The sequence below is a fragment of the Chelonoidis abingdonii genome, chromosome 11, assembly GCF_003597395.2.
Source record: "Chelonoidis abingdonii isolate Lonesome George chromosome 11, CheloAbing_2.0, whole genome shotgun sequence".
In the NCBI taxonomy this organism is placed as follows: Eukaryota; Metazoa; Chordata; order Testudines; family Testudinidae; genus Chelonoidis; species Chelonoidis abingdonii.
In genome coordinates, this window is record NC_133779.1 from 25,760,028 (window position 1) to 25,773,899 (window position 13,872).

Here is a 13,872-nt window from a genome sequence, read left to right on the forward strand (position 1 = left end):
AAAAAAAATCTTTCGACAGCCATAGACAAGGTCTTAATTATGGTTATTGCCCCGGCAGATTCTCTGATGGTAAGTAAGGGCTGAGCTCTGATGGAAGTTTTTCCTACACTCATGGCATTCATAGGGTTTCTCACCCGTGTGGATCCTCTGATGCGTAATTAGGGCCGAGTTACGTGTGAAGTTTTTCCCACACTTGCCGCATTCATAGGGTCTCTCTCCGCTGTGGATTCTCTGATGTGCGACCAGGGCTGATTTGTCAGTGAAGCTTTTCCCGCACTCACAGCATCCGTAGGGTCTCTCCCCTCTGTGAATTCGCTGATGTGCGATAAGCGCTGAGCTCTGAGTGAAGCTTTTCCCACACTCGCAGCATTCGTAAGGTCTCTCCCCGGTGTGGATCCTCTGATGCGTGACAAGGACTGATCTCTTAGTGAAGCTTTTCCCGCACTCACTGCATTTATAGGGTCTTTCTCCTGTGTGGACTCTCTGATGTATAAGAAGGTCTGAGCTTTCAGTGAAGCTTTTCCCGCACTCATGGCATTCGTAGGGTCTCTCCCCCGCATGGATTCTCTGATGCCTTATAAGGGCTGAGCTCCGAGGGAAGTTTTTCCCGCATTCGCAGCATTCGTAGGGTCTCTCTCCTCTGTGGATTCTCTCATGAATAGTAAGGTTTGAGCTCTGAGTGAAGCTTTTCCCACACTCGCTGCATTCATACGGTCTCTCCCCCGTGTGGATCCTCTGATGCGTAATAAGGGCTGAGCTGTTACTGAAGTTTTTTCCGCACTCGCAGCATCCATAGGGTCTCTCCCCTGAGTGGATTCGTTGATGTATCAGAAGGGCTGAACTCTGAGCAAAGCGTTTCCCGCACTCACAGCATTCATAGGGCCTTTCTCCCGTGTGAATTCTCTGATGTGTAACGAAGGCTGAGCTCTGAGTGAAGGTTTTCCCACACTCACCGCATTCATAGGGTTTCTCTCCTGTCCGGATTCCCTCATGGTTAATAAGGTCTGAGCATCTACTGACGTTTATCCCACACTCTATGCCTGGGTTGTTTTTCTTTCCCCTGAGGATTCTCGGCTGGGCTGGGGATCCCTTGACATCTTTGTGAGTTTCCCAACAATTTATGGATTTACCCACTTTTTCCTCTGTCTGGTTTCCCGGCTGCTGCTCTGGCCTTTGTGGATGTCTATAACCATCTCCCTGCTCACAATTCCCAGGCACGTTCCCTTTCGCTCTTCGTGATAATGCCCTGTGCAGTTCCACTTGCTCAGTATCTTCCTCTTTAGGATTCTGTTCCCTCTTCTCACTCACCATCCCATCACCTGCTGGGATAGAGAAGGAAACCTCAGAAACAGGAATGGAAAAGAGAGAGTCTGTGCTGGAGAGACAAAAAAAAATCAGGAACTGAATTTTCCCAAACTCTTCCCCACGGGGAGTCAGGAGAGGATCAATTCCGCCGCCACATCTCACCCAAAAACTCCTGGGAGAAGAGAGGTCAGGGAGGGAGCTACTGCCAGGTGTCAGTCAGGGTGGGTGGGAAGCCAGGAGTGGTATTGGCTGTGAGCGTATGACACCTGCAGGACACGGAGAGCTCACAAGGTCTCTGTAGGGAATCCCAGCTGTTTCCTTCAGGCACGGACAGTTTTTGAGTTTGTTTAATGATGCCTCACCAGTGCAGATGCTCTCCCTTTCCTCCAAGCCCTGGAGATCTGGAATCAATGGCTCTTCCCCTCGTTGCGGCTGGGAGCTCACGTCAGGGCTGGATACTGGAAACCCTGCTCAGGAAGATGAGGGGAATTCATTTGTCACCAAAAAATGTCATGATTTTATTGCTCTAAAACAGGCTGAGGATAAAATCCCAGGGCAGCCCCGCAGATGCTCAGAGGCAGAGGCACCAATGCCCCATGCTCCTGGAGGGGGGGCGTGTTTCACCCCTGCTCCGCCCCAGACCCTGCCCCCACTCCACCCCTTCCCCCAAACCCCCACCCCTCCCCTGCCACTTCCTGTCCCTGCTCCTCCCCCATCCCCAGTGCACCCTGCACCCGCTGCACAGCTGATTGCGGTGGGCAGGAAGGCCGGCAGGGAGGGAGAGAAGCTGATCTGTGAGGCTGCCAGTGCACCCACAATTTTTCCCCTTGGGTGCTCCAGCCCCAGAGCACCCACAGAGTCAGTGCCTGTGCTCAGAGGTGCAGGACACACTTTCTATGGGGGATTTAACTACCTCCACCTCTGTCAGGAACACACACCAGGCAGACGCTCATCATCAACGGGGCTCCTAGAGCACAGAGACGGTAAATCCACGTCCTGCAGAGCGATGGCCCCCTGCAAATGCTTCTCGCTGATCTCAGAGGCCCAGAAAGGAAGAAAGAGAGAGAGGGAAGCCGGGACTGGCGAGCGTGGGCTGGTGGGGTGCAGCGTAGTGAGGAATAGGAGGGAGCGGGGATGACTCTGAACGCAGGCTGTCAGGAGCAGTAGATGTCGGGAGAGGTGTAATGGAGGTGGGGGGTATGAACACGGAAGGCTGGAGAATTTAGGACCAACAGACTCTAACTCCCCTAGAAAAGAAGACTGTGAAAAGTAAGAATCAGGCCAGGTGACTTCAGGAGGGACGGACTCCAGGAGCCTGCTGGGAAGAGAGTTTGTGACTGCTGCAGATAGGAAGGGAGTCTCTGTGTCTCAACTTAGGACATCACCAGGGACACACACGCACACTTGTGCCGGGGAAGGGGTTGTGTTGTGGCTGGGAGGAACATAAGGACTCAGAAATGGTGCAGCTCTGTCATATCGAGGAACACTGCATGTGGACTGGGCTACTGGGGTGTTTACGGTTGGAATAATGTGGTTTAGTTTAATGGGGCTCTGAAAAAGTGGGGGATTTTTTGTAATATTTGTATGACTCCTGCTCATGCCTCAATTCCCCCAATGTGCTGCTTTGCTCCCTCGTGGTTAGAAAAGGGCTGTTTCCTCTCAGGGCAGGTGAAGAGACAGATATGGGTCTCTTCTGTCTGTTCTTTAGGTTCCGTATCAACGGAGCTTTTGAGAATACCCTGGTAGCTCCCATTGCCCACACGCTGACACATTGCAAACAATGAACAAGAAGGATATGGATTTCCCCACCTCTTAGCAGAGAGGCTGGGACCGAACGCACCCCTGGATTCACACCCCACGCACTATTGTAAAAATCTTCGTGAAAAGTACACCTTGGGAGGGATCATTTGCAAACTCATAATGTGCTGCTCGGTATTGTCCTGATATAAGGTGTGTGGCAACATTATAGGTGAAGTTGTAACATTTCCCCGTCAGAAAGTTATCGCCACCTGTTCCAAAAGCCACAGCCCTGCCCAAACTGAGGTTGGCAAACTGGTCTGTCCTAAATAAAGAAACGTGTGCTCTGGAGCAAGAAGGGACACAAAGGAAACTCAGATAAGTGAGGAAAAAGCAGGGGGAGCATCATTCACAAAGGCTTTTTGTCTTCTGGTAGCCAGCTTTTCAGGTGGGGAGACTGAAACAAGAACCCGAGTTCTTCCTGCACTTAGGACTGAAGAACCCCATTCACTGTTACAGACTAGGGACCGAGTGGCTAGGCAGCAGTTCAGCTTCTCGTCCACTGTAACCCCCAGGTCCTTTTCTGCAGGATATGAGTCAGCAGTGTCCCCTTGCTGCCAAGAAAGCCAACGGCATATTGGGCTGCATCAGTAGGAGCATTGCCAGCAGATCGAGGGATGTGATCATTCCCCTCTATTTGGCACTGGTGAGCCCAAACCTGGAGTACTGTGTCCAGTTTTGGGCCCCACACTACAGAAGGGATGTGGACAAATTGGAGAGTCCAGCAGAGGGCAACAAAATGATCAGGCGGCTGGAGCACATGACTTATGAGGAGAGGATGAGGGAACGGGGATTGTTTAGTCTGCAGAAGAGAAGAATGAGGGGGAGATTTGATAGCTGCTTTCAACTACCTGAAGGGGGTTCCAAAGAGGATGGATCTAGATTGTTCTCAGTGGTAGCAGATGACAGAACCAAGGAGCAATGGTCTCAAGTTGCAGTGGGGGAGGTCTAGGTTGGATATCAGGAAACACTATTTCCCTAGGACGGTGGTGAAGCACTGGAATGGGTTACCTGGGGAGGTGGTGGAATCTCCTTCCTTGGAGGTTTTTAAGGCCTGGCTTGACAAAGCCCTGGCTGGGATGATTTAGTTGGGGATTGGTCCTGCTTTGAGCAGGGGGTTGGACCAGATATCTGCTGAGGTCCCTTCCAACCCTGATATATTCTATGACTCTACGAACCTTTCTTGGTAACTTATTTCAGTAGTTAATGATTCTTATAGTTGGAAAGTTTTTCCTACTAGCCAACCCAAACCTCCCTTGCTGCAGATCAAGCCAATTACTCCACGCCCACTGGGTTAGGATAAGGAGAACCAATGATCACTGTCCCCCTTTATAACAGTTTTTAACATAGTTGAGGACCATTATCAGGTTTTTTCCCCAAGACTAAACATTCCTGGTTCTTTCATCCTTTCCTCATAGGTCATATGCGGTAGCTTTATAGGTGTTTTCTTCTGCGTTCACACTTGTTGAGGTCAGAGTAAACGATGTTTCTGTAACTGAGGCAGGAGACAATGAGCGCTTTGAACAAGAATTTCGGCTCTGCGGATGGGTAGGACCGGCCATAGTTTAGGGACATTCAGCAGAAAGACAATCCAAGATGTAGACACGTCATGAGAACACGGGGAGGGGTCCGTGTCAAAGATACGGGTCTGCGTGGCAGTGATGCTTTCCACAACGATAGAGAAAAAAAAAAAAAAAAGAGATGGTGAGATGGCTGCGAGGAATATTAAGAGGTCAGTTTTAGCCATTTTAACTGTTGAGTTTGAGCTGATGGACAGGGATTCCAAAGGAGAGGTTAGAGCAGTGGTCCCCAACCTTTTCATCTGGCGGGCACCAGATGAAGGACTGTGGCGGTGGTGGAGCATCCACTGAAATGCCGCCGAATTTCTGCGGCATTTTGGCAGCAATGCCTCTCAATGATGTCGCATCATCATGGGGTGTCGCCACCGAAATGCCGCAGAAATTCGGCAGCATTTTGGCAGATGCTCCACCACCGGCCAGGACGCAGGAGCATTTAGATGGCACCACGTTGGGGACCCCAGGTTAGAAAGACTGGCTGGGATTTCAGTTTGGACAGAAGGAGATGGGTCTGGAGTAGAGAGGTAGATCTGTGAGTCCCCAGCTGTATTTGTGTTTGTGGATGAGATTACCCAGAGAACAGGTGTAGAGGAAGAACAGGAGGGGACCAAGGACAGCATAGTATCCTGTATCAGAGGCCTGGTGTGAGGCCTGGGGCCTGACATAAAGTAGTGGTCAGGTCCTGCGCATATAAAGCAACATTAGAAAAAGACAGGCTGTGAACAGACATCAGGCTCTGCTTGCTTTCAGGATCACAGAACCTGGCAAGAACAGGGTTTTTGCAGTGACCCATCCACTCCCAGTCTTCATTCAGGCCTAATTTCATGCTGTCTCGTTTGCAATTAAATTCTAGTTCTGCAGTTTCTCGTTGGAGTCTGTTTTTGAGTGCTGGCCAGGGGCAGGCAGCTTCTGTTCTTTATGCCAGACCTGAACCCAAGTTTTGCCTTAGCCAAGAGACGACGTTAGACTTTGTGCTGTTCTGCTCCTGGGCTCTGTTCCCAGAGTGTTCCGGGGCAGGGCAGAGTATAGGGTACTGCTGTGTGTGTCACTGGCATGTTGGGGTGATGATGAAACAGGGCAGAGTTAAGGTTACATCGCAGGATGTGGTGAATCTTAACTAGTCACTTCCCCTTCTAAGAACGGAGGGGATGGGAATCCTTACCCAGCGAGGTCACGTTCTCGTAGTTCTCTTGCATGACGGCTCTGTAGAGGGCTCTCTGAGCGGGGTCCAGCAGAGCCCACTCTTCCCTGGTGAAATACACAGCCACCTCCTCGAAGGTCACTGGCCCCTGAAAGAGCAAGAGCCCAACACTCAGTACCTGCTGCCCCAGTCACAGCCCCACAATTCACAGGGGAGGAGGGCCAACCACCCGGACACTCAGGGAGACAGGCAGGCAGCAGAATCCCACTGTGACACTGCAGCCCATATTCTTCACAGGGATATTAGTACGATATAATTATATCATAATTAGGATGATTTTTATGCAAGCCCCTGTCCCAGGCTTAGCCTGGAGCCCTCTCCCATACTCCAAACCCCTTGGCCCCACCCCAAAGCCCGCACCAATCCCCTGCCTCAGCCCAGTGAAAGGGAGTAAGGGTGGGGGGAGGGAGCGACAGAAGGAAGGGGTGTGGAGTGGTGGGGACGGGGTCTCGGAAAAGGGGGAGGGTGTGACTTTGGGGAAGGGGGTGGGGGAAGTGTGTTTGGGTTTGTGTGTTTAGACAGCTGGCAACCCTAGCTGTTGCTCCAGGAATATTTTCTCCTTGAGGAACTGCCGCCTCTCCTAAACACCTGTGCCCCTTCGATTGGGGCCTTACCGACCAGCTCTCTAGGGGCGTTGAACTCTGCTTTGTGGAAGTCCATTGTCCTTATCCTCCTGTTTTCTTTCCTTACAGTCATGACATCTGCCATTTCACGGTCACTTCCACCCAAACTGCCTTCCACCTCCAGATTCATACCCAGGGCCCTACCAAATTCACTGTCCTTTTTGGTCAATTTCACGGTCAGGGGATTTTAAAAACTGTCAATTTCACGATTTCAGATCTTTAAATCTGAAGTGTCACAGTGGTGTCTCTCTCAGGGTCCTGACCCCAAAAGGGTTGGGGAGGGGGTCACAATGTTATTGCAGGGGGGTCATGATATTGTCACCCTTACTTCTGCGCTGCTGCTGACGACGATGCTGCCTTCAGAGCTGGGTGGCCAGGGAGCTGCAACTGCTGGCCGGGAGCCTGAGTCTGAAGGCAGCACAGCTGCAAGCAGCAGCGCAGAAGTAAGGCTGGCGTGGTATTGCCACCCTTAATTCTGCACGGCTGCCTTCAGAACTGGGCCCTCTCTGGCTCAGCAGCTGCCAGCCTCTGGCCGCCCAGCTCTGAAGGCCGCAGCGCAGAAGTGAGGGTGTTGTGGTGAGGTAACTGCACCTGGGTGTGTCCCTACCTGTGTGAATGCTGGTGAAAGTGCAGCCTAGAGAGGGCTTTGCGGCGTGTCACAGAAGTACAGTGTAAAAAGGAGCCCAGGCTGGTGGGTCAGGGGAGCTCAGTGGTGCCTCATTTCCAGGTGGCACCCCAGAAGGAACCCGCTACACTCACCTCCACCTTGCTCAGGTGGCATCGGAGTGAGGGGAGAGAGAGACCATCAACCCTCTGGGATGTCACACTCCATATGATGTTATGAACATAGGCCAATGAGTGTGAATACGATGTAACTGGAATATGCTTCATGCGAAAGGTCTCTTGTAAGGTATCATTACAAAGCTTATAATCTACTGAGTAAAACTATTTCCCCATGCTTATCTCCCCTCCTCCCCGCCCCAGTTCCTTACATCTCCTTGTCAGGTGCTGGAAATGGGCCTTTTTCATTACCACTACAAACAGTTTCTTTTTCTCTCCTGCTGGTAATAGCTCACCTTAACTGATCACTCTCGTCAGCGTGTGTAGGGTAACACCCATTGTTTCATGTGCTCTGTGTATATACATATCTTCCTACTGTATTTTCCACTACATGCATCCGATGAAGTGGGCTGCAGCCCATGAAAGCTTATGTTCAAATAAATTCGTTAGTCTCTAAGGTGCCACAAGGACTCCTGTTCTTTTTGCGGATACAGACTAACACGGCTGCTACTGTGAAATATACTGAGCGTGACCATCCTATTTATATGAATGTATATTTCTTGTATCTGAAATTAGGAATAGGAAATATAACTCTGAGGGCCTATTGTAATTATGCAGTGTGGGCCGTTAATGTTGCTTTGGCATCTTGATGGTTCCCATTAACCAGGACACTGACTGTGGATGGGCCTTTGCCAGCCTTCCTGTGAGTCAGGCCAGGGAGAATGAAGGCTTGGGGTCTCATGGGACATCCCACAGAGATAGGAGGCAGGGTCTTCACATTCCACACTCACCTACTAGCCAGGGGGCTGATACAGCTGATGTAGCCCCCAGGCAAGTCAAGGGGCAGTCCCCAGTAGGAATCCCAACACCTCCCCCAATAACAGCAGTTGGGGGTGTGCGTGGGGGGGGGGAGAGGGGCATCTCCCGCAGGCCTCACTGGTGGGTACCCCCTTCATTGCAACCTCTGACTAGAAGGGTCATGCTCCAGCACTGGGATTGTCAGACCGTTTTCTAGCCCTGTCCAGAGGTTTGTTTCCTGTTCCACAATAGTGCCATTTCCTCCCTCAATCCCCATGGGGCTGCCCCTAGAATCTAGACCCCAAGTTCCAGCAGGTTTGTCCCCCTCCCTCTCTCCCACCTCCAGACCAAACTCCTCAGATGCTCCCACCTCCTAGCTGTTTACTGCCCCTCTCCCTCCAAAAACAACCCACCAGCAACTCCCCCGTGATCCCTACCTGAACGGGCTCCACCTCAGCCATTTCCCTGCCCTGTCCCACAGGAGGCTGGGATGAACTGAAAGAAAACGTGGATGTTATTCTGCAGCCGGTCAGGGTAACTGGAGAGATTTCCGACCAGGCTTTAGATCATTTAGTTCAATCTGATGAGGTTCAACAAGGACAAGTGCAGAGTCCTGCACTTAGGAAGGAAGAATCCTAGGCACTGCTACAGACTAGGGACCAAGTGGCTAGGCAGCAGTTCTGCAGAAAAGGACCTGGGGATTACAGTGGAGCGAGAAGCTGGATATGAAGTCGACAGCGTGCCCTTGTTGCCAGAAGGCTAATTAGTATTTTGGGCTGTATAAATAGGAGCACTGCCAGCAGATCGAGGGACGTGATCATTCCCCTCTATCGGCACTGGTGAGGCCTCATCTGGATACTGTGTCCAGTTTTAAGGCCCCATACTTACGAAGAAGGATGTGGACAATTGGAAAGAGTCCCGGGGAGGAACAAAATGATTAGGTGGGCTGGAGCACAGGACTTATGAGGAGAGGCTGAGGAAACTGGGATTGTTTAGTCTGCAGAAGAGAAGAATGAGGGGGGATTTGATAGCAGCTTTCAACTACCTGAAAGGGGGTTCCAAAGAGGATGGAGCTCGGCTGTTCTCAGTGGTAGCAAATGACAGAACAAGGAGTAATGGTCTCAAGTTGCAGTGGGGGAGGTCTATGTTGGATATTAGGAAACACTATTTCACTAGGAGGGTGGTGAAGCACTGGAATGGGTTCTCTAGGGAGGTGGTGGAATCTCCTTCCTTAGAGGTTTTTCAGGTCAGGCTTGACAAAGCCCTGGCTGGGATGATTTAGTTGGGAATTGGTCCTGCTTTGAGCAGGGGTTGGACTAGATACCTCCTGAGGTCCCTTGCAACCCTGATATTCTATGAGTGGGGCCCCACAGGGGTCAGTGCTGGGTCTGTTACCATTCAAAATTTTCATGAATGACTTGGACAATGGATTGGATGCTCATAAAAATTGCAGCTAACGCCAAGCTGGGCGGGGTTGGGAGTTCTTTAGGGGGCAGGATTAGGATTCAAGATGATGTTGACACATTGGAGAACTGGTCTGAAATCAACATGATGCAATTCAGTAAAGAGAAGTGGAAACTGCTACAAATGCGCAACTACAAAACGGGGAACAACTGACGAGGCTGAAAAGGCTCTGGGGGTTATGGTGGATCACAAATTAAAACTAGGTCAAACAGACAACTGTTACAAAAATGGCTACTTCAGTACTGGAATAGTTACCAAGGGAGGCTGTGAAATCCTCACCACTGGAGGATTTTAAGAGCAGGCTGGACACACATGCAGGGATGATCTAGGTTTCCTTGATTCTGCCTCAGTGCAGGGAGCTGGAATAGGTGACCTCTCCAGGTTCATTCTAGCCCCACATTTCTATGATTCTACACTGGGAAAATGCTTTGTCACTTGATTACAGAACAGACCCAACCCCTCTCACCAGGACTGTAAAATTGAGCGTTGTACCCTATGGCTGGAGAATTGCTAATATAGTCCCTATTTTTTAGAAAGTGTTTGGGGGGAGGGAAAGTGATCCAGGAAACTTCAGGCCTGTGAGTTTGAGCTCAACTGTATGCAAGGCCTTGGAACAAACTTCCAGAGAGAAAGCAGATAAGGACATAGAGGTAAGTGGTAATTGGGATAAAATACAACATGGTTTTATGAAAGTTAGATCATGACAGACCAAACTGATCTCCTTCTTGGAGAAGGTAACTGATTTTTTAGACAAAGGAAATGCAGTGGATCTAATCTACCTGGATGTCAGTAAGGCATCTCATACAGTTCCACATGGGAAACTATTCATTAAAATGGAGGAGATGGGGATTAATGTGAAAATAGAAAGGTGGATAAGGACCTGCTTAAAGGGGAGACCACAAGGGGTCATAGTGAATGGTGGGTTGTCAGGCTGGAGGGAGGTTACTAGTGAGTTCCTCAGGGATCGGTCTTGGGACCAATCTTATTCCACATTTTTACTAACGACTCTGGCCAGAGGCGCCAACTTTTTGAGTTCCCAGGAGTGTGTGCTCGACTCTTGCTCCGCCTCAGGTCCTGACCCCCCTTCCCCCAAGGTCCCCCCTCACCCGCCTCTTCCTGCCCCAGCTGACTGGGGAGGGGGCTGGCCAGCCCCAGAGCACCCAGAGTCAGAGCCTATGACCTTGGCACAAAAAGTGGGAGCGCGTTAACAGAACTTGCGGATGACACAAAGCTGGAGGGGATTGCCGGTACAGAGGAGGACCAGAATATCACACAAGACCTGGATGACCTTGAAAACTGGAAACGGGACGAAATCTAATAGTGCAAAGTGCAAAGTCATGAACTTAGGGACTAACAACAAGCGTTTTTTGTTATAAGCCAGGGATGTCTCAGACGGAAGCAACAGAGGAGGAGACAGACCTGATTGTACTGGTTGATCACAGGGTGACTACAAGCAGCCAATGTGAGGCAGGCATGAAGAAGGCGAATGCAGTTGTAGGCTGCATCATGTGAAGTACTGCCAGTGAAGACAGGAAAGCGTCAGTACCATTATTAAGGCAACGATTTTGTCCTGAATGTTTTGAGTCGATGTCAGGGTCAGGTCAGAGGCAATTAACAAAAATTCACAACAGCTGGAAGCTGAGGGGACCCATCACCCTGTGGGGCTGCAAGCTAGGGTGGGGGGCCACCACCCTGCAGGCTGGGAGCTGGAAGGGGTCCCTCTACCACACGTGCTGCGGGGGTCCCCCGTGCCGGCAGCGGCTAGATAGCTATGGGGCCCCCCATTTCACGGCGGTCTCGGGGATGGGGGAGCTGCTTGCGGGGAAGCCGCTCGGATTTCCCCCCAACGAGCCTCAACATTTGTACCGCGGACACTTGCAGACATGCTGCCGACCCCTGAATAGGACAGAAAAAGCACCCCTACCCCTGGATTTGAAGGTATTTTATGTCCATATTAAATCGGGGCATGAAGGCTTTGCCCACAAGTGGTCCATACACACACACAGGCCTGAAGCCCAGCTCTGTGCCCAGCTTGTCACTCTCCCCAACAGCAGCTGGTCCAGAAAAAGGGGTGCCCCCCCCACAAACTCCTTCCCTCTCCAATCAGCAGCCTCGCTCCTCCGGCTTCTTTTTCAGCCCCGTTTGGCTCCTGAGCGCAGCTGGACCCCGGGGGCTGTGAGGTCTGAGGACCCCCCCGCCCCCCAGCTCTGTGCAAAGACAGACACTTTCCTGCCCCGCCCCCAGCATTTCTCTCACTCACCTGCAGCCGCTGGCTCCGGGGCTGGTCCCAGCTGGAGAAATCCCCCCCGGCCGGGCAGGGAGGGGTTAATCCCCCCCCCTAGCACGGACCCCGGGGAGCAGCGGCTCGTACCGCCCCGCCCGGGGGCTGCCCCGTGTCTCTCTCCTTTGTTTCCCGGCTTCCGCCCCGGCTGCTCCAGCCCCTTCCTGGGCCGAGCCCCGGTCCCCGCCCCGGGCTGCGGCAGCGCTGCGTGGGGACGGGACCGAGCCCGGATTCCGGTCCCCGCCCCGGTCCCCGCCCCCGCGTGGGTCCGACAGCCCCAGAGCCGCTGCCTTGCTGACTCGGGGGTAGGGGAGAGTCCATGGGGGTGTCAGTTGAGGGGACTGGGCCGCATGGGATTGGGGGGGAGGTCCATGGGGAGTGTCAGTGTGAGGGGAGGGCTGGGGGGGGGAGAGTCCATGGGGTGTCAGGGTGAAGGGCGGGCGTGAGGGGGAGGGTCCATGGCAGGGTTGAGTGTGAGGGGGAGGGGCTGTGAGTGGGGAGGGATCCATGGGGTGTCAGGGTTGAGGAGGAGGGGCTGTGGGGGGGAGAGTCCATGGGGTGTCAGGCTGAGGAGGGCTGTGAGGGGGGGTCCATGGGGGTGGTCAGGGTTGGTAGGGGCCGTGAGGGGAGGGTCCATGCGGGTGTCAGCGTGAGGGGAGGCTGTGAAGGAGGGAGAGTCCCATGGGGGTGTCAATGTGAGGGAACGAGGGCTGTGTGAGGAGGGCTCCAGTGGGAGTGTCAGTGTGAGGGAGAGGGGTTTTCTGTGGGGGAGGGCTATGGAGGGTCTCTGTGAGGGGAGGGTCCTTTGGGGGGTGTGGTGAGGGAGGGCTGGCAAGGGGGAGGTCCTGGGGTGTCAGGTGTGAGGGGAGGGTGGGAGAGCTGGGGTCATGAGGGCAGGCTGTTGAGGGGGAGAGTCCATGGGATGTCAATGTGAGGGAGAGGGGCTGTGTGAGGGAGGGTCCAGGGGAGTGTCAGTGTGAGGGAGAGGGGCTCTGTGGGGGAGGGCTATGGAGGGTCTCTGTGAGGGGGAGGGTCCATGGGGGTGTCAGTGTGAGGGGAGGGGCTGTGAGGGGGAGAGAGTCCATGGGGTGTCAGTGTGAGGGGAGGGGCTGTGAGGGGGAGGGTCCATGGGGGTGTCAGTGTGAGGGGAGGGGCTGTGAGGGGAAGGGTCCATGGGGTGTCAGTGTGAGGGGGAGAGTCCATGGGGGTGTCAATGTGAGGGAGAGGGGCTGTGTGAGGGAGGGTCCAGGGGAGTGTCAGTGTGAGGGAGAGGGGTTCTGTGGGGGAGGGCTATGGAGGGTCTCTGTGAGGGGGAGGGTCCATGGGGGTGTCAATGTGAGGGGAGGGGCTGTGAGGGGGAGGGTCCATGGGGTGTCAGTGTGAGGGGAGGAGCTGTTGAGAAGAGGCAGCCCTGGGGGACTCAGCCCTGGGGGGACTCACTAGCTGTGGAAAAGCACTTCCAGCGGCAGGCAAGTGTCCGACAGAAGAAGGACTCGATGCTTTAGGAAAGTCTGGGTGCATTGGATGGGGTACGAGGGTTTCGGCAATGGGTCTGCAGTACGGCCAACCCCAAATGTTCAAAACTCATGAGACTGGCTTTAAAATCATGAGATGACACAAATAATCGCTTTGGGATGGGGGGGGGGGTCTTCTTATTTGCCTTCTGCTTGTTGAGCTGTTAGCATGCACTGGGGGCCTGTTCGGTAGCTTTCTTCACAGCCAGGAGGGCTCGAAACTTCCTTTATCTTGGCAACTGAAGGCTGAAACCATCACAGAGCCACTTGACTCCAGGAGCTGGGGCTTTAGGGAAAACAATAATTCTCCTGAGCCTCGTGGCAAACTCCTGAGAGTGGGCAACGCTGAGTCTTTATTCTGGGGGATGGCCCAGCCCACTGCTCAGACAAGGCTGAAGTGCAGCACCGAACCGCTGCCTTTCCTGAGGGGTGGCTCAGTGAGCAGTACGGTGTCCTCAGGACCTGGCTAACCCTGCAGGCCCCAGAGGGCAGGGAGCCGCCTGGCTCAGGCTGGGAATGCTGCTCCCCAGAG

General features: G+C 53.1%; 3 protein-coding genes across 3 annotated transcripts in view; 2 read left to right on the forward strand and 1 right to left on the reverse strand.

Moving 5' to 3' along the window:
* Positions 1-13,872, forward strand: part of LOC116824745 (uncharacterized) — an 864,335-nt gene that overhangs the window by 764,595 nt on the left and 85,868 nt on the right. The gene's annotated exons all lie outside the window — the stretch shown is intronic.
* LOC116824014 (uncharacterized) overlaps positions 1-13,872 on the forward strand; it is a 585,485-nt gene that overhangs the window by 373,354 nt on the left and 198,259 nt on the right.
* LOC116823303 (uncharacterized) overlaps positions 1-13,872 on the reverse strand; it is a 703,657-nt gene that overhangs the window by 2,506 nt on the left and 687,279 nt on the right. The window contains 1 exon segment of the mRNA XM_075070438.1: positions 135-1,002. Coding sequence (XP_074926539.1) covers positions 135-1,002 — 868 coding nt within the window.